The following is a 22219-nucleotide window of genomic DNA, read 5'->3' as shown; positions in this document are numbered from 1 at the left end:
ATAGTTGGAATCAATAGATGGTGCTGCCATCAGTTGAGATATCTATATATAAAATTCCAAGTAGTGGACAAGCGCCCATAGGGAGAATTAAGTGTCAGATTTACTAAATAATATTAATATCGTTAAAATGTGTTTCTTTAACACTCTCATTATCATTCATCGTTCACTTTGTGTAATACCACTTTTTATAAACGCATATGTTTGTTTAAGGTTCGGACGGTAAAGCCAGGGGTGTACAGACATACGATCACAGGCCTGGCTCCAAGTACCCAGTATCGAGTGACCGTGAGGGCGAAGCACCTTCGGGCAGGGCCGCCTCCGGGGGCCCCGGTGGAGGAGGCGCCCGGGGCCTACACGGACTTCAGGACTCTACCCAAAGGCCTGCCAGACCCACCCGTAGATATTATGGTAAAAAAATGTGACATTTATTGTTATACATAAAAATTACTACTACTACTACTACTGCTACTACCATCACGCCATTTCCCCGCAGGGGTAGGCAGAGAGGATGGAACGTCACACTCTTCTGTCCTGACATACACTCCTCGCCTCCTTCACATCCATACATTTAGTCATACATGCCTTCCGATTACGCAGACTTTTGACACCGCCATATTTTAGGTTCTGATTAATCTGATCGTGCCAAGACTTTTTCGGTCGTCCTCGTTCTGTTTTCCCTCTCACATTCGCCACATATATTTTCTTAGTCATTCTCTCGTTATCCATTCGCTCCACTGTATATAGAAACTTGTATATTGAAATAAGTTTTGGATTCCTTTCACATGTGGATAGTTAATCGGTAGATTAGGAAGAAAGGCTGATTGTGGTGGCATCAGTTAAGAAATTAGTGAACTACTCGTATATAGCTTACTCTAATTGAACACACAAGTTTTACTTGGTAAATGCCACTATTTCTTAAAATCTTGACACTTGTTTTGTAGGAATTCCGCATCACTTCCGTACTGTGTTTGAAAATGATGCCGAATGCACAAAACGTGTTATTTTAGAATTTAAGAAATAGTGGTATTTACCAAGTAAAACTTAAGTTTAAAATTGATAGATATTACCACAAAGTATCGAATCATCAATTAGTTCACATATATTTTTAGGAGAGAGACGCTGAAGTAACATACGATGATTAAAAAAAAATATATTCAACCCTTTTATGAGAATTATTGACTTAAATGTAAAATTTGTGTTCCTTTATAACCCATAGAGAGTTCTGATCTCCTGGCATATCAGGGATAAGATTTTTCTCGTTCTGAGTGGGATTTAGAAGCTCCATTGAAGATGGCGTTTGAAGCTGATCCCCTGTCCTCTCGTGAACTGTTCCCTTGACTGTTTCTAACCTTTATCCGCACCCACTGGTGCATAGGACACTGCATCATATAGAAACAGTGTTATTCTGATCGTTAAATACACGAAGGAAAAATAATCAGCCTTCCACTTCAAGTACCAATCCAGGGTCATATTAGATAAATATAAGACTGAAAAATCACTAATATTAACTTTGACCCTCTTAATTTTAATCGAACCCGGGATCTTCAGGATGGTAGCCTAGTGCGCTCACCACTACACTATAAAGGCGGACAGTTGCTATTAGTTTTACGAAGTTTCAAGTCGGGTTGTGGTCCCGTGGTTAGTGCCACCGACTCTTGAGTAAGAGTTTCTCGGTTCGAACTCACTTTATCACAATCTGATACCTATTTCTAATAATGAGCCGCTTAGGCTCACAGAAATAGTATGAAATTGAAGAATTTCTGTAAATAATAAAAACACTAACATTATTATTTAAATTAAAAAAAAAAAATCTAGGTGGAAGCCGGGCCTCAAGACGGTACGCTACTGGTGACGTGGCAGCCCGTGGGGCGCCCGCCCGCAGCCGGTCCTGTGACGGGCTACGCGGTGTACGCGGATGGCAAGAAGGTGACAGACGTGGATTCGCCCACCGGCGACCACGCGCTCATAGACATCAACAAGCTGCTGGGACTCAACCCCAAATGCGTCACGGTAAGTCATCATTTGGTTCTGAAACTTGATACAAGCCAATACAGTCCAGAGATGGACTAGACAAAGTATGGAAAAAATGTAAGATTACAACTTATTTGAAATAATTCCGTCGGAATGAATACAAGAAGGGTGAAAGTAGACTGAATGCAGTCGAAATGCGATGTCTCAGAAGAATGTGCGACAGAACGATGTATGATAGATGTTGGAATAGTGAAATAAGGGAGGAATGCGGAGCTGAGATAAGCATTATATAATAGATAAAATTAAGAAAGGTGTGTTGAGATGGTTTGGACATGTATAACGAATGAGTGAGAAAATAACGGTAAAATAAATTTATGAGGTGAATGTAATTGGAAAAAGGAGCACAGGAAGACCGAGAAAAACTTGGCACGATCAGGTATGCCAAATACTTGAGAGCGGTCAGGTTAGGAGTCGAAACAATCGGCGGGTATGTATGAGGAGATGCATGAACGTGGAAGAGGCGAAGAATGTTTGCAAAGACAGAATGGTGCGGCGTTCTATTCTTTCTGCCTATCCCTGCGGGGAAGCGGCTTGATAGTTAGTTAGTTAATTTGTTAGAATGTATACATAAAGACCGTACAATTAGTTTGGTAAGCATTTTCAGACTGGTTCAAATATTCAAATCTCTGAACTGAATTTTCATTTAAAAAACTTTCCTGCGAACAATGCACCCGGTAGACCATAATATATCATTACGAATAATGCGGAATGTGCATAGAGCCTTCCACTTGTACACACAAGTGGTTCAATTACCAGGCGAGGCTCTATATACTCGTACCTACCCTGCTCTTCGCAAGGGTAGGATAATGAGACCAGTCGTACAGGGTCATCGAAAAATAATGCCAGCATTTAAAATAACAACAAAAAAATATATAGTAAGATTTTTTAAACACTTTCTAATATTTATCTTCCTCAAACCTTTATCCGCACCCCAATGGAGCATAGGGTACTGCATCATATAAATGCAGTATTATCTCAATCGTTAACACACAAAGGAAAGGTGATCAGCCTTCCGCTTCAGGTACCAGTAATATGGAATAAATTAAATAAAACAAATAATTAAATATTGAATACATTTATATATGGCAAACTTATAATTTTAGTTTCGTTGTGCCTCTCCAAAAAAGAGACTGAGCTCCTGTGCTTGGAGAAGGACTTACATACAGTTTTTATTGTTTTATTTGATTAATGGTATTTTTCTTTTCATTTTTATACTATTTTTAAGATAACATGTAATGGACTTTAATTTTTTTCTCAAGAACTTATATATCTTTTATTTTTTTATTTCTTTAGGGAGTTTATTGAAGTATTTAATTAACAAATATTTGAAGTTTTGTTGAAATTGTTTAGTATTACATTTTGGAGTTGCAAAAAGATAAAATGCAACATTTAAAATACATAAATAAAGAGCTGCCTAAAGTTGGTCCACTTCCGAAGTGTAATAGTCAGCATGCTCGGCTACCGTTCTGGAGGTCCCGGGTTCGATTCCAAGGGCGGGTCAAATAAATACAAGTGATTTTTTTCACTCTTATATTTATTCAATATTACCCTGCACTGGTATATGAAGCGGAGGGCTAATCACTTTTCATTCATGTGTTAACGATCAAGATAACACTGCGTTTATATGACGCAGTGCTCTATGCACCATTTGGGTGCGGATAAGAGTTGGATAAAGTGATCAATTCTATCAGCCTATGAAAGGACTTCTTTATCATTCATCATATAAATTAAGATGGCAATATAGGATTATAAAAACATCTCTGAAAAATAAATATTACTAGAACTGGAAATTTTATATACTTTTTCTTGGTAAATATCATTATTTATTAAAAACTTATTATGACACGTGTTTATTACATTCAACATCAATATCAAACACCATTTAATTATGTAGGTAAATAACATTAAAAAATATATTCTATTTTATAGTTTTTTTCTTTTAAATTCAGTAGGTACTTTTTAATTTGTTTCTTTAAAAGAAGTCACATTTTGCAAAACTCCTAATTAAACCATTTCATTTTTCAATTCACGACCCTTTTTTTGTTAGCTAGCATAGGAAATCATAGGGTGGTATAATTACCGCGATAATCGCTACAGTCTGCGTCTTTAAAATTCCACACGTGTTCTGAAGTGTTCCTGCAAATTCTATTATACCTACTTTTGCAAGAAGGCTAATATTGCACTCGCGCAGAAACTGATGTTTTCTTCGATAAATTCCAATGAAAATATTAAGTTTATAACAAATTTAATAAAAGTAAAGGCCCTTATTTACCAAGTTATTATCATAGTACGAGATTTTCTATAAAATACAGGTTCTCAAACATTTTTAGTATAGCACCTCCAGAAAAATATATCGCCGATTAAAGCAATGAAATTGCCAGAATGTCCTCTTAAAGAATGAAAGGAGGACTACTAAAATATACTGAACTCTGTTAAAATAGTTCAGGGATCAATTATATTTTATCAATATTATTATCAATTATATCAATTAATTTTTTTTTGTTTTTAAGTGATTCTTAAAAATAAAAAAATAAACTAAGAATGAATGACAATAGATTGATCATTAAAAATAGTTATAAGGGTGTGAGATCTATTTAAACAAACGAATTAATTTTATTCGCAAACAAAGAATTCATTCTACGGGAGACCACCGGAGATGTCACATGTGTCTGTTAGCGTCCGGTTTTTTTAAAGAATGCATATTGGATATATGGTTTTTTTTTAAATATACAGATATTTTTTTAAACTCCTTTCCTTTCAATAACTGTTTTCTTTTCAAAACCATATAATTACTTCGAAGAAAATTTTTTTTTTCAATGCAAAATCGGTATTTTAAGAAAAAAACTAATTGCGTAAAATGTTACCTGGATTTACAACATTTTGAGTGTGTCCAAATACTTGTTCACAGAATCTGGATTATATAGAACTACCAAGAATTTGAGTAGTGTGGTTGTCAATAATGGGTAGAATTGGTTAATGTTACACGTGTGTAAAGTGAACACTTAAACCAGCCTATGACGGTCGTCAGCCCCGTAAATGCCCAGACTTCCATATTCTTCTTCATCTTTGATGAGATGTCACTAAATAACTACCTGGATTTAGAGAATATTAAGTTGCGACTTAATTTAATGAAAACTGAGTCTTAAGTATGGAGGATAGTTCTCAAAATAGTTTGTATGTGAAAACATATAAATTTTTATTGATTATAATAATTTTCCAACTCATTATCTAACACGTTTATGACCAATAATACAATATTTGCATTTAATTTTAGTAATTTTCTGTAGTAATATTTCATCTAAACTATGCTTCTTTATCCATTTAAAGCCGCAAAATGCAGTGGTTCTCTGTGTTGATATATCATGCCATAAAAAATGAGAAAAAGCGGGGAAAATAGCCGGTAAAATGAGTTAAGTAGCGTTATATTTAGTCGTGTTGCGATTCTAAAAGTTTCTGCAATACCAACCGGTTATAAATTTTCATTCGTCGAGATATGAAAGGAAATATTATTTGGCTCGTTTCCAACTTACAGATACTAATACCCAGTGGTTTACAAACAGCGGGACGCGTAACGACCTAACAAACTTAAATGATATGAATTTGAACAATTTCACAGATAAAAACAAGCGTTTCATTGATGCCTAGCATTCTCTAAGTCGCAACATAATTTTCTCTAAATGCTGGAAATATTTTACGTATTTAATTTTTTTCATTGAAAAAATAAGTTTTTCTTGGAAATAATAATATGGTTTAGAAAAACAGAGTGATTTAACGGTAAGGAGTAAAAAATATGAAAAATATTTTTTCTATATAAGTATATATATATTCTTAAAAATAATGATGGTCAATACACATTCTTTAAAAAAAATCAGGCGTGAACGGACATGTGATCTCTCCACTGGTCTCCGGTGGAATGGATTCTGTGTTAGCGAATATCTCCTTCATTGATTCGGCAGTCACATTCTGGTAATATCTGTACATTTTAAATTTAATTTTACTTGGTTTTACCACGTATCTATAAGTTATATTTCTTGTAATTTTTCAACTGATTCATTATTCTCGATTATGTGTTTCGGATAAACCAAAAGCCATTAAAATTGATAAGTTGGTTTAATTTTTTGGAATGATCTGATAAAACTTGGTATTTACCAAGTAAAATTTAAATTAAATATGCCGAAATTTATACTTGAAATGGTTGAGTACATTTCAAAAAGACATTTTAAAACTAACCATCACGCCCATTATACATCGTTTAGAACACACCATTCTTAATTTTATCGATAATGCTTATCTCAGCTTTGCATTATTTTCTCATTTGACCATCTATATTTAGTGATGGGATTAAAAAAAAATTCAAGAACCGGTTCTACCACTGTGAAAAAAAATGTTTTTTTACATTTATTAATTTATTTGTTTTTTATTCTGCACATAAACAGAACATTCACATAACAACTGAGAATGCTCAAAGTGCTGAAGCGTATATCTTTCACGATACTCTTTTTAATAAGTGCAATAACTTAACTAAATTTTCCCACAATTTTTTTTCATCTTTCCAACATTTTTTTCTCTTCGTGAGGTTTAAAATTTTTACAACGTGGCTGACCAAGTAAACCGAGCGTGCTCCGATACATGATCTAAATCGAAATATTGTGTGACAACAAAGGTTTATGGACCGGTTCTGCGAACTCTTATAATTTTAGGCACCGGTTCTAGCGAACCTGCTGAATCCCACCACTGTCTTTAATACCTACATAGTTTTACCGCACATTCGTCTGCCGCACATGCATAGTTTTGTTGCAAAGACATTTCAATTTCCCAGAAGCTGTAATTAAGGCGATTAATTTTTATCTGCATTAATGCTGCATGCTGTAGCCGTTCTCCAAGTTGTTAACATATGGGCTAAGTTTGTGGAGCACGTTTCCTATGCTCAAATTGCCAGGGTGCGGATATTACATTGCTCGCCACTGGGCTAGGCGTCGTGGGGGTGGCTCGGAAGGGTGAGCGGATGTCTCGGGGTGGATTTCGTGAATTTTCACCAAGATTTGTTCTGTACAGAACCTATAAACTTTAGTTTCTCGGTCGAAGGAGATGCAATCTTTAATGGATTGTAACTTTATTTAATTTCACATTTCAGTAAGTGCATATATCGAAATAAATGTAATGATCATCAGTATTTAGTTGTAGGTTTTTATTTCGTTTTTAATTATTTTATTTAACATTTGATTTACGGCCTAATATACGATATATCGCAAATTAATTTTCCCTAAACTCAGGTTTTTTTTTGTATTTGACGGAATTGTTTTTGTATTGAGAAAATATGTTTTTCATCAAAATTATTCGGTTTTTAAAAGAAAAGAGTTAAAAAATATGAATATATTCATTCAGTATATGTTTATCCTAAAAAGTAAAATTCCAATATATGGTATATTTAAAAAAAGAAATGTACTCGGAAACACGTTTAGTCCGCCAGTCGCGCTTTGAATTTGAACGTTTGATATCTCAGCCTTAATCCTCAAAAATATTTTTGATATACACAATTGTATTTGTTAAGAACAAGAATATGCCAGGTATATGAATAAGTGTTTTCTGGTTTCACTAAGAGATGGCGCCACCGAACAGTATGCAGCGTATAAATTTGACACTGTCAATTTGTTCGTCTGACATAAACCTACAAAACACAAGTCTGCCAAACAATCCGGTTGTGGTCCCGTGGTTAGTGTCGCGGACTTATAAGCCAAAGTTTCTCGGTTCGAACCCATTTTACCATAATTTTATACCTATTTCTAATAATGAGCCGCTTAGGCTTACAGAAATAGTATGAAATTGAAGTATGTTTTAAATATGTAATAAAAACACAAATATTTCTCTTTTTTTTAAATAATAAAAATTGTAAAAGCACATAAGATAATAGAGAAGATCTACTATAGCTGGTGCCAAAGGTGTATAATGTGTGCAAGAAAAGTGATTTTATGACGAATATTAACAAAACCAAAGTCATGGTTTTTGAAAGAGATGAATGTAGATCTGGATGTAAAATATCTTTGTCTTTTTAAAATGTCTTTGTTCAAAACCTTAAATCTCCTAATGTATCTATGGTATAAATGAGAAGTTCAGTGTATCCGAGTTGACATCAGCAAAATACCGTTTAGTACATACCGCTTTAGTTCACACGGCTACCGCTTAAATATTCAAGCAAACGAGGAATACTCTAAATCTAATATAGCTAGACCCCTGGACTTGTGCTCACGTTAAGTTACGGCTGGGACCCGACCCCACGATCCGGCAATAAAACTTGACGAATGGTTAAGTTTTCAAGCAAAATATTACGAAATATTATATACCAAAAGACGCGCGATGTTGTCATTGCAAAGATTTAAGTTTTGACAAAAATTTTTAGTTTGTTAAATTCTTGTTTGAAAATCTGGGTTTCTCCGATTGGGAGCTATTTTTAGGAGGTTGTCAAACATGGGTAGAACGGTGAATACTTATTTATTTTTTACAAAAATGTTAATAATATTAGTACATAACCACTCACCGAAATACTAATATTATTAACATTTTTGTAAAAAAATAAATAAGTTAAAATGACTAACCACAAAGTAAATGCTTTTAATATTAATAATATTGAGAATAGAATGGTGAATGTTTCATATGTAAAAAATTATCACTTAAACGAGCCTTTCATAAGTCGTTAGCCCTGTAAATGGCCAGACTTCCATATTCTTCTTCTATATCTATATTGAGATAAAAAAGAGATTAAAACGTATTTCTTTCGTTCATTGATTCGGGAGTCACTTTGCTATCATATGTAAACATTATTTATTTAAATTTTACTTGGTTAATAGCAATATCTAAAAAGTGACATTTACCAAGTAAAATTAAATTTAAAAAATATTGAGTAGAACCTCGATAAAGCTGACTTATTCGGGGGACCGTTGAAGCTAAAAGACAGTTATATAAAAATAGGTGTACAATAAATGAAAACCCTTTTTTTTTTAAATATGAACACCGTATTTAGATATATATGTAAATAAACAATACAAAACTCAAAAGTATTATATTATTGTCTTCGGACACTCGTCATGAAGTGACGTTGCTATTGAATCAGCTTTGAAAAATGAATAAAGTTTTATTTGAACTTTTGAAGTTTTTAGACATAATTCGTGATTATCGAAGCCGCTAAAATTGTTTACATGTGATGACACTTGAATTTAAGCATGTATTATATTAACAGGACGTTTTTATTTTTTTTTACATTTGATAGGATTTTTTATCCTCTACATCTGAAGTTCGTTAAATAGAAATTCATTATATAGAGGTTATACATTATTTTATTTTTCATATTATTTTTTGACATCTCATGAAAGATGAAGAAGAATATGGAAGTCTGGGCATTTACGGGGCTGACGACCGTCATAGGCTGGTTTAAGTGATCACTTTACACACGTGTAACATTCACCAATTCTACCCATTATTGACAACCACACTACTCAAATTCTTGGAAGTTCTATATATATGAACCAATTTAGAAACCTTGTTCATGAATCACTAGAACTTCACTAGAGACATCTATTGGTGAGATGTAAAGAAGCTTTTTATTAAGCAGAAACTCTTATATTCTTCTTCATCTTTGATGAGATGTCAAAAAATAATATGAAAATAACTCCTGTAATTGGAGAAAATCCAGATTTTGTGAACAAGTATTTGGACACACTCAAAATGTTGTAAATTTTATTTTTCGTTTAATTAAATAATTTAATCATGTTGACACTCAACAAAAACAGAAATGAAACTTTTCTGTACGCTATTGGGTACAGATAAGGGTTAAAGCTTATAAATGTATATTTTCCGTAAGGGTTTATAAGCATTTTACCATTCTTTTCTTGCACCGCTTATAAGAAATCCAAACCTGACGCGACGCGGCGCGTATTTTCGCTTACATCCGCTTATTGAAAGTTTCCCGCCGGCGGACATTTTATCGCGGCGGATTTTGCCGCCTTTTTCTCCTGTACATTAGACTCGTATGTCTCTTGTTTCGTTTCTTTGCTCTCCTGGTAGATTTATTGCAACTGCGCTCTCGATTAACGAGGAAACGTATCAGAGTTTAGGAGAAATATCGCTCTCCCAGTTTATGTTCGCTTTGCAGATTCGTGCCGACATTTCGCGGTGGAATTAATGTAATACCATTTAAATGACAGACACAATTGATAAGCTAAAAAGTTTTACATCAAATACTTTTCTTCTTCTTACCCTCACCCACACCCAATAGTGCGTAGGGCACTTAATCGTTTCGAAGCAGTTTAATCTTGATCGTTAATTACTCGTACGCGTCTTTGGGTACCATTTCAGGTTGATATTAAAGAAATAGGTACTAGACTGAAAAATTACCAATATTTTTTTTGGCCCCACTAGGTATCGAACTCGAGACATTTTTCATCTATTTAAGAATATACCTTTAAACATGTGTTTTTTAATTATAATTATTAACTATTTTTAATTTTAAATTAATGTTTTACTTAGTAAATAACACTATTGAATACTTAAAATCTACTGTGACACGTGTTTCGATGTATTCCGCATCATTTTCAAACACCGTATGTGAAGTTAGTTCTAAATTTTAGAGTTGGGTCCCTGAAACGTTGAAGGTTGAAGAAGAGCTGTTTCTTATTTTTATTTATTACTTAATTTTGTGTCACAAGTGTCACAGTGGATTTTAAGAAATAGTGGTATTAACCAAGTAAAACATTAATTAAAAATGGATAGATTTTACCACAAAGTGACTGCCGAAACAATTAATGAAACTATTTTCATTTTATAAATAGGGGAAATATGTAGGTACATACGAGTAAGACAGCATAAATTGATTTTTTTTCTAAATTATATATATTGTATTATTTATATTTCTAATTTTTGGTTCATGTATGACCATCTTTCTATTACACAAATACGTTTCATTGTTGAAATTAATGCCAAATTTATATATTTTTCAGGTTCGCACCAAATCCCGGGACAGCCAATCAAGCGACAGCGCCGCAACAGCTATTCCAATGGCCGTCTTACGCGGCGTAGCAGCCCGCCGAAACGCCCCCGGAGCCCGGGGCCATCCGCACCAACAAAACCAAAACATGAACCAAAACATGAACCAAAACATGAACCCGAACATGAACCAAAACATGAACCAAAACATGAACCAGAACATGAACCAGAATATGAACCAGAACTTGAACCAGCAGCAGAGAGGGCCTCAACACCACCAACACCAAGCTGTTCTCGAACATGATGAGAATCTGTCCGACAAAGAGATCTTTCCAGGATCAGGTCACCATCATGGACACCATCAGGTTTGTTTGAATCACTAAAAATCACTAAAAATCACAAATGAATCATAGAAATCACTAATGAATCATTAATATTCCGGTAATATTGTATCTTCCCAAATCACGAATTATGTCAAGTAAAACGAGGGTGAATTTGACAAATGATGAATTTTAGTGTATTAAAAATGTTTTATGATACACTGAATAGTATGCTTAAAGTATTATACAGTTTTGAATCACTTAAAATCACAAATGGATTATTAATATTTCGGTATTATTGTATTACCCAAATCACGAATTATGTCAAGTAAAACGAGGGTGAATTTGACAAATGATGAATTTTAGTGTATTAAAAATGTTTTATGATACACTGAATAGTATGCTTAAAGTATTATAAAGTTTTGAATCACTTAAAATCACAAATGGATCATTAATATTTCGGTATTATTGTTTTCCCCAAATCACGAATTATGTCAAGTAAAACTTGGGGTAAATGCGATAAATAAAGAATTTTAGTGTTAACATGGTATATATTTTTTTATTTTACAGCTAATTTGTAATTTTCAGTACCTAATTCTTCCATGTAAGCGTTTGATTCACTAAAAATCACTAATGAATCATTAATATTTCGGTAATATTGTATCTTTCCAAATCACGAATTATGTCAAGTAAAACGAGGAGTAAATTTGACAAAGAAAGATTTTCAGTGTATTATAAATATTTTTAAATACACTGAATAGTGTAATTACAATAATAATAAAATAATAAAACCCTTATCCGCACCCCAATGGTGCATAGGGCACTGCTTCATATAAACGCAGTGTTATCTTGATCGTTTATACATGAAGGAAAGGTGATCAGCCCTCCGCTTCAGGTACAAGTCCAGGGTAATATTGAATAAATATTACAGTGAAAAAATCACTAGTGAATAGTGTAATTATAGTATTATAAATGTTTGAAATACTAAAAATCATTAATAAATCATTGATATTTCGATATTATTATTGAATCACGAATGACGTAAAGTAAAATGAGGGGTAAGTATACGAGATTAAAACTCGCTTCTTTAAGAGCATAACAAAGAAATCACAAAAGAATATATTTTTTAATACTTTAATATGACCTACATAATAATGTTTAACAAAACCTTTTTCATATGTAACTGAAATTCTTTATTTCTTGCTTAATTAACTAAATAAGAGATATATGAAAAACCTACATATTATCATCAAATAAATTCTTTTTATTCACGTTCCTGAAAATACAGTTCAGGGCAATAGACGTCAACCCATTTTTTCATACTGAAATATTAACAGCATCAATTTTAACATTCTCAAATTTCACTGATTTATTTGACAACTTAACGCTTTGCACATTTCACGCACTCCTTTCAAGAACGTCATAAATCAAAAATCGTCAATTTTCAGTTGTGTATGTTTTCAGAATGCCCAGAAAATGTACTATATTCCAGCAAAAGAGGCATATTTTTAACTTAATATTTACCCGCAACAGGGCAGAAAGTGTTGTTTTTGCATTTTGAAGAAAAGGTATTGTTTAATTATTTTTTTAAATATACTAAATATTTTTCAAATGGAGGAAAAACCTTCTGGTTCTACCTTAAAAGATCTGTTGCACAGTAAAAAGTTCAATAAGTGACTTGATATTTATTTTTAATACATTGTGTTATATTTTTAAACTTTAAAAACGTTCTCCTGAAAAATCAAGTTTTTTTATTTATGACGTTCTTGAAAGGGGTGAGCGATTTGTGGTCTTACATATTCACCGATAAAATGGTACTTCACTCATCAAAGTACAATATACCATGATATTTTCACTTTACTCATGAAACAGGGTGTTCTTAATATTATCATAATGAATTTACCTGCCTATAATAACATTTCATTACATATTGTCTTTCTTTTCTAAATGTTGTGCAGTATTCTCTTTGTTTTCGTTTTGTTTTCCTTGTCTCTACTGTTTTTTCATGCCTTCATTATAATATCTGTCTGTCAATGTGTTTCCCATTGTTACAAACTTGTTTTAAAATGCACATATCAATATAATTCATCTGCAACTTCACAATAACGAATATATAAGGTGAACACTTAGTTCGCCTTCGTTAATTTTTTATTCTAACTCACAGAGTGGCGCAAAATTAATCAGCCTATCGCAAGATGTCATATTTTTTGAAAAAACCATTATACGTCAATCGTGTTTGGTATTTGTAAACTAGACAGCTGCAGTATATAAATAAATCTATTTTGGCGCAAAATAAATTATCTTATTTGGTTTTAAATATTTTTTTACTGAATAAAAAAAAAGTTTTTAGAAACGGAAATCTTTATTTAGACTATTACAATTATTCTGGTAAGTGGGAAAGATGATATCTGTCAAGTAGCTGCCGCGAGTTGATACACATTTGTGCCCGTTTTATTATTTTATTTGTATACTGCAGCTGTCTAGTTAACAAATGTCAAATATGACTGACGTACGACCCCATTTGCAAAAATTATAACATCTTCCGATAGGGTGATTCATTTTGCGCCACCCTGTATATTGTTAGAGTTTTACACTATGTTTGATGATATTAAAACATATTCAAATTCAATCATTGTAATGACACCTCGTTGCAATTTAAAAATAATGAAAAAATGTATTTTTAAACAATACGTATTGTTGTACGTGCATTTTTCAACACGGCTATGTATTTGACTGTTCAATGACAAAGCACTATGTCTTTTTCTCTTTTCTACGATCATTCACCTTTAAAAAGTAATTTTAACCAAAATTTATCTAATTACAGTAGCGAGCACTAAATTTTTTTCAGACTGAAAATATCAGTTTTTTTTAATTAAAAATAAATTGTTGTGAATTCTTGATAGATTTTCAGTTCTAATTATTTAACAGAACTGTTTAAATATGATAAAGCAAAAAACTGCCTTTATAGTCACCAATTTTTTAAATAAATTTTTTTTAGTTAATTTTTAAGTTTTCGAACAAAATATAACACTGTTTAAATAAATTTTTAGTCAAGGAATATATGAAAAATCGTGGAATTCCAATACTGGATTGGCCCGAAAATAGTCCTAATCTGAACACTATCGAGAGTTTGTGGCATAAAATGGCAATTTACACAAATAAACAAATAAACTGAGGCCTGATAAATGAAAATAAAATTAAAAGAAAACCTTAAAAATAAAAAATAAAAGTGTGGTTTAAAATTTTTTCCCAAGACTAAATACAAAATTCGGTAAAATCCATGCCAAAGCGTATTGAAGCAGTAATAAAAAAGAAGGAACAACAAAGTAGGTACAGATTTTGTTGGTTTTTGAAAAAGTGTTAGTGTTATGTACCAACGTAATTTTATTTGAAATAATTATGTGTTTTTTAAAATTATATAAGCATTTTTAATTTTTGTGCGGAAAAATCGAAAATTTTCAAATTAAAGAAAAAATATTTTATTTTTAAATTGGTCACTAAATAGAGACTTTTTTGGTATATCATCTTTAAACAGTGTTGTTAAATAATTAAAACTGAAAATCTAGCAAGAAATCACAATGATTTTTTTTTTATTAAAAAAAACTGATATTTTCAGTCTGGAAAAATTTTAGTGCTCGCTACTGTAGTTACGATTTTTTTTTAAATATCATGTAATCCGAGAGGATCGACTATTTACAATGATCATAGACTGGACACACATGCTTTGTAGACTAAATATGAATGACACTTGTGTTGGGCATGCTTTTAAAATTGATTTTTTTAAATGTCTAATAATGTTGACATGCTGTAAAAAACAAATTTGTTTCAAAAAGTCTTTATTTATAAGTGCGTTTTGAAAATGAACTAAGACAATTTAAGACGACAAGAATCACTCGACTGTCGGTTGTATATTACGCAGTAATTTTGAGACTACAAACTTGATAATACAGTAAAACCTCGATATGACGGACTAATTAGAAATAGGGGGTGTCTGTTAAAGCCAAAAGTTCGTTATATATGGTTACAATGGGTTTTAAAATATCAAAAAACTTTTCCTGCTGAAAATATAAATACTGTTACATTTAGATATAAATAAACAATGCAAGACATGAACAAAATTATATTTATTGCCTTCGGACACTCGTCGTAAAGTGACGTTGCTGTTTGATATCGACGCGCTTTGAAAAAGGCATCAAGTTTTGTTTTCACTATTGAAGTTTTGATATAATTAGTGATTATGTATGTATATATTTGTTCGCCTCCATAGTATAATTAATAGTCAGCACGCTCGGCTACCGTTCTGGAGGTTCCGGGTTCGATTCCCAGAGGAGGGATCAAATAAATATAAGAGATTTTTTCACTTTCATCTTTACTCAATACTACCCTGAACTGGTACTTGAAGCGGAGGGCTGATCACATTTCCTACAGTATTAACGATCAAGATAACACTGCGTTTATATGATGCAGTGCCCTAAGCACCATTGAATGCAGTGCCCTAAGCACCATCTTCTTCGAAAATCCTGTCAAATATACAAATATTTGACAGGATTTTTTGTCCGTTATACCCGAAGTTCGTTAAATAGAGGTCCGTTATATCGAGGTTTTACTGTTATTATAAAAACAAACGCAAAAAAAAAATTAATAGGAATTTTGAAGGGACACCCAACAATATTTATGGTACACAGACACGTCTTTCAATTTGCATTATTCGATTTAAAATTCACGATACACTTAAGGTTCAATATCTACGTTAAAAAAAAACAATCACAACAAATGCACTGTAAGATAATTAATATTTTCAGAGAAACTTTAAAAAAATAACCTAGTAAACATATTCACATTAAAAAAAAATCTCTTAAGCAAAATTAATAACAAAAAATATTTTTAAAGTAAAAAAAATAGCAAACGTTGCATCAATTAATGAATTGGGATAAACCGGAAGCGAAACAAAGGGGCCAGGGGTGCAGAAATGATCTCAGTCGAATGTAAAAAAATCAATTGCTTCAATTATATGGGAGTCAGACACAAGGACAATGATACAACACTCACATTTGTTTAATTATCCATCAGTATATATAAAAATAAAACCCTTATCCGCACCCCAATGGTGCATAGGGCACTGCGTCATATAAACGCAGTGTTATCTTGATCGTTTACACATGAAGGAAAGGTGATCAGCCCTCCGCTTCAGGTACCAGTCCAGGGTAATATTGAATAAATATGACAGTGAAAAAATCACTAATTTTTTTTTTACCCCCCTTGGGAATCGAACCCGGGACCTCTAGAACGGTAGCCGAGCATGCTGACCATTACACTACGGAGGCGGACAAAGCACCAGTACAATACATCAGTACTCGCACATTCTATAAATACAAAGTGTCATTCTTGTATAACAAATATGTAACTATATTCAACAATGAAAGATGGACCTCATAGTATTTCCCAAACATTTTGCCATGAGACATTCATTAGAGTTTTAATATCAATAGATTTTAGTTTAACTAAAAAATCAATAAGTTTATAAAAAAAAATTCATTGTAAAATACCTAAATAACTAAGTTTCTCATTGATTTCTAAGTTAAATATTTATTTTACATACAACATTTTGAGTGTGTCCAAATACTTGTACACAAGTACAAGTATACTATTATTATTAGTATTTTTATTTTACATGTTTGATAACTCAACATATATGAAGAAGAATATTTAAGTCTGGGTATTACAGGGCTTACGACCTTCATAGACTGGTTATGTGATCTCTTTACAGACGTGTTACATTCACCCTTCTACCAATGATTAATACATATCGCTTACTCCTTTCAAGAACGTCATAAATAAAAAAAAATCATTTTTCAGGAGAACGTTTTTAAAGTTTAAAAATATAATACAATGTATTAAAAATAAATATCAAACCACTTATTGGACTTTTTACTGTGCAACAGGTCTTTTTAGGTAAAATCTGGAGGTTTTTCCTCTATTTGAGAAATATTTAAAATATTTTTAAAAAATTATTAAACAATACCTTTTCTTCTAAATGCAAAAACAACATTTTCTGCCCTGTAGCGGGTAAATATTAAGTTAAAAATATGCCTCTTTTGCTGGGATATAGTACATTTTCTGGGCATTTTGAAAACATACACAACTAAAAATTGACAATTTTTGATTTATGACGTTCTTGAAAGGAGTGAGCGATATATGACTTCCAAAATTTAAGTAGTATTGTTGTCATTCATGGTTAGAATGGTGAGTGTCACACTTGTCTTAAATGATTTATAATTACTAACCAGCCAATGACAATTCGTAAGCCCTGTAAATACTCACAACTTCTGTATTCTTCTTCATATATGTTCATTTATCAAAAATGTAAAATAACTTATAATTGGAGAAACCCAGATTTGTGAACAGGTTTTGAATTCACTCAAATTGATGTAAGTATTCAGTGTATAATAAAAACCAATAACATGAATTGTGAGTACGCTCATTGCCCAAATATTTGGATTCATAATATCACTATATCGTAGTCATACAGGAGAAAGTGACCAAGTGCATTGTTTTACAAAAACGTGATCATTGACTATTTCATATCTTACTAGTTTAATATTGCCCTGAAAAAATCCCAAAGGATTTTAAACTTGGAAGTGTAACATATTGTCTTGGTAAAAATGACTAACTGCATTGATATTTATGTTGTTGCCAAGCAAAAGTGACTTAAATGGCCCTCCTGAACATTTTACGTTTTGGTAGTTGGTCACTTTCTCCTGTACGACTACGATATACTGTATATTAAGTCATAATTGACTTTAAAAAAGTACACTGCTCAAAACTAAAATTACCTGATAATATTAAATACATTTTTTAAAGTGTTTTTTTTTAATTTTACAAAAAAAATGTGTAAATTTTAATATTTTATTTAGAATCATTACAGCTTGTATGGTCCATATACAAATAATAACAAAAATATTCTAATGAATGTCTAAAATCGTGGTACACAAACCTGACCTGATTTCACTTAACCAAACCCAACCTAAGCAGTCAGTTTCAATCCGCATTCAATCGCTTATAGAGTACGAAACAGTTTCAAATAATAATAGTTTTTTTATTTATTTTTAAGAATCTTTACATTTTTTAATGGTGGAACAGTTTAAGATTTAATAAAATAGAAATAATATTTTTCACGTCAATCGACTTGGATAATGAGAACTGAATTTGGGAAGTTTTTTGAGTTCGGAGAACAAATTAATATTATAAGTCTGAAAAAAATATTTATTTACAAATTAATTTTTAACTGACTTATACAATATTTTATTAAGATAATATGAGCGCATTAAGGGGGATGATATCCATCAATTTAATTTATATCAAAACCATGTTAAATTTAACGTAATTAAAGTTTTTGCTGGAAACAATGTTTTTGTATTGGAAAAAAGTTTATCTTCGCAGAGAAAATATATGATTTTACGAAGAAAAGATTAATTGAAAGTTAAGGAGTTAAAAAAATGATAAAATATAGTTTTTCAATATAAATTCGGAAAAATCTAATTGCTATATATATTCGACGAAAAATAGTGGGTGGCGAACAACATGTGTAGTTTCTCGCGTAGCCTACAGTACTGAATTCGTATATTTGAGAGTACACACAATATCATTATCATTCGGTTTCAGGTTATTCCATAAGCGTTTGCGGATTAAAACTCCATGTATGAGAATTCACCAAAAGCTCAAAGCAGTCGAGGCTACTCCTTCAAGCTATCTCAGTAAAATATTCTACAGTTTCAATACAACAGTCTTATTACACGTACATTCATGCATGCCATCTGCAGCTGTCGATCAAAAAGTAATGTTTTAAGCTCCTGTGTGCGGAATATGATTTTTGCATTGAAACTGCAGAGTATAAAACCCGAAGAAGTTGACGAGACTTGCCCAAAGCTGCTGACGTATTCTCGGACCACGAACATAACCTTACCTAACCCCACCTGGTCTAACCCAACCTAACCTAACAGCGAGTGAATGGAGGAAGTGACTTGGACTTATAACTTGTAAAACTCTCACACACTTAACCTACAGGCCACATCCGGATTTGGCACCGGTCTCCTAAAGAGTATATTCGACAAAATTACACCTGGGGTAAGGGACCTAGCATCATTTTACTTTTAACATATTTCAATATACTTTTTTAATTAATTATTTTTAGTTTATATTTGAACCTAGCAAATAAAATATATATATTTACATAGGTACAAACAAGTATTATTATATATGCAGTAAAATAGCTTTAGTGTGTTGTCATGTTTTATTATAGAAATTACCCATATATATATTCTAGTCGTGTTCAATACAAAATAAGTAAATTTCTAGAAAGTTGAATCAGAAGCGCAATTAGAGTACCTACCATCACATTTATATAAAAAAATATATTTAATACACTGTCATTTAAGTAGAAATATTAATAATAGGACTTCAATAAAAAAATCCTCATTTTTTACTCTTAAAAATATACCACAAAATCATTTTCGAATATAATTCTATTGTAAAATACATATTACACAATAATAACGTATTAGACATCATTTTTAAAATACACATTACACATGTCTAATCCAATCAAATCAAAACATTTTTCTTTTTCAGTAACATTATTTTTTACTTAGAAAGTATGTGCAAATAACTGGCATTTGAGCTTTCTTTACTTCAATTCAGCTTTCTTCGATGTCCTTAGCATCCCTTGTTGGCGTTATTTACTTAAAAAAGCTTTTCTTTGAATTTCTACCCTTATAGCTGCCTTTTACTATACTCTATGTACAAACTGTTTACAACCTGTCTTATACTATTTATTATGACTATTATTTTTTTTGTAGCTGTATTCTCGCACTCTCTTTCATAACTCACCTTAACTCACCTATGATTAATATATATTATATAATTATACATAAATATATATATATATATATATATATATATATATATATATATATATATATATATATATATATATATATATATATATATATATATATATATATATATATATATATATATATATATATATATATATATATATATATATATATATATATATATATATATATATATATATATATATATATATATATATATATATATATATATATATATATATATATATATATATATATATATATATATATATATATATATATATATATATATATATATATATTTATGTGTGTAAATATATAAAATCACGAAAAACTGAAAAATAGGAATGCCCTGAGTGTACATGAGGCTACTACTCCTACTGTATTTACGATTCCAAATATTAAAAAAACTTGCAGTATTTTTATTTATATATATGACGTTGTTGAAAGGAGTGAGCCATGTATTAGATTATATGTATTTTTAATATAACACGTCACTAGAATTTTTTGGAATAGATTTTCGAGTCCCTTGATATTGATACAAAGATGAATCGTATTGATAAATTAACAAGTACCAACATTTTCAATTTGACGAATTTTATTTAAAATGTCTTCATAAATTTTGTGCAAATACACGGGGATTTCTGTGCAAATTCTCATGAGCATCACTGTGCGCATTTTCGTGGGCCACGCCATATGCATTGACATGAGTGCCGATGTGCACATCGACATGGGCATCTCCGTGCGCGTTAATATGCGCACATTGATGCACATTTTAAAATTAAATTGAATTTAAATTCATCATTTGAAATACAAAAATAATATTCGTCAATTTTTTATATAAAGATTGTCCCCAATCTCAAATTATAAACCAACACATTATCAACTAATTTGATCGAATACATATTAAATTAGCCAACACTTATAAACTCTGTTTTTTTTTATTCATTATTTGAATCAATTTGTTTTAAATAATATTTTAATTAGGTCACTATTTGATAATATTTTACCACCCCTGTTTTGAATATTGGTTTTTGATTTTAAATAAGAACAAAAAACAAGTATTATTATAGTCATAATTATCACCAACATTTTTTTATCGTTGAACAACATCCCACGTATATTTTTAATTTCACTTAGTAATTAAATAGATTATTTTTGCACAATGCAAATTAGATTTTTAGCCAACTCAATTTGCTTATCTTTTTCAATATCAGTCATGTCATCACAAAATTATGTTACATGGAATAACATCCCTTGTTAATATAAATACAGAATCATATTTAGATTTGAATTGTACATTTTAATATAGATTTGATTTTGGAGATATTTTAATTATAGACAATAGGTAATTTACGTAAAATTTTGTAGAAATAATAGTAAGTCTTTAATAAAAAACGTAAAATGATCAACAAAACCCGCTCAGTTTGTTTTTAGGCATATCGTTTTTACCATTAGTCATTTATAAATGTCGATAAAAGGTCGATAAAATACACAGGAAACAGTTATATTTATCGATCGTCGATATATTATAATACATATCTATATCGTTACCTTGTATCGACATATGTGCAGTGACAATTATTTCAAAAATTGAACGATATGTTTGAATGGAAATCTCAACGGATAACTGGTTGAATTTATCATTATAATTTTAGTTACTTTAACTCGCGTTTTATTTTAAATTGTATTGAATATAAAAATAAAACCTTTGTATAAGACCACTTTTAAGATTATTAATGTAAACACGACTAGTTTCGAGAACTACAAGTGTTCTCACCAACAACTGAATTTACAAACTTTAGATTTTCATATGTTGCTGAGATAATTTGCAGTTTTTATTATTATTTATTCAGACATGGATTATTCTCGGTACGGATGATATATCAATATTTTAGGTGTCTCAATTTGATATTAAATGGAGTAAGCTATAATGTTCATCAATTCAAATGGAGAAAACTACTTTTTGAATTTCTCATCTGATCTATTGAATCTTCC

General features: G+C 31.1%; 1 protein-coding gene across 6 annotated transcripts in view; it reads left to right on the top strand.

Annotated features, from left to right (window-relative positions):
- Rbp (RIMS binding protein) overlaps positions 1-22219 on the top strand; it is a 137902-nt gene that overhangs the window by 82795 nt on the left and 32888 nt on the right. For 3 of the 6 annotated variants that reach the window (XM_088256496.1, XM_088256497.1, XM_088256493.1), the window contains exons 10-13: positions 211-408; positions 1816-2010; positions 11022-11372; positions 19392-19451. In XM_088256496.1, the coding sequence (XP_088112622.1) occupies positions 211-408; positions 1816-2010; positions 11022-11372; positions 19392-19451 (804 nt within the window). The remainder of the gene's footprint in view (positions 1-210; positions 409-1815; positions 2011-11021; positions 11373-19391; positions 19452-22219) is intronic. The other 3 variants (XM_088256498.1, XM_088256495.1, XM_088256494.1) reach the window with 1 other exon arrangement.

This window comes from Brachycentrus maculatus, unplaced genomic scaffold (genome assembly GCF_059751285.1).
Source record: "Brachycentrus maculatus isolate JH-2025_06_01 unplaced genomic scaffold, ASM5975128v1 h1tg000061l, whole genome shotgun sequence".
NCBI classification, from domain to species: Eukaryota; Metazoa; Arthropoda; class Insecta; order Trichoptera; family Brachycentridae; genus Brachycentrus; species Brachycentrus maculatus.
Note: the sequence above shows the minus strand (reverse complement) of the source record. Positions and strands in the feature narration are given on the sequence as shown.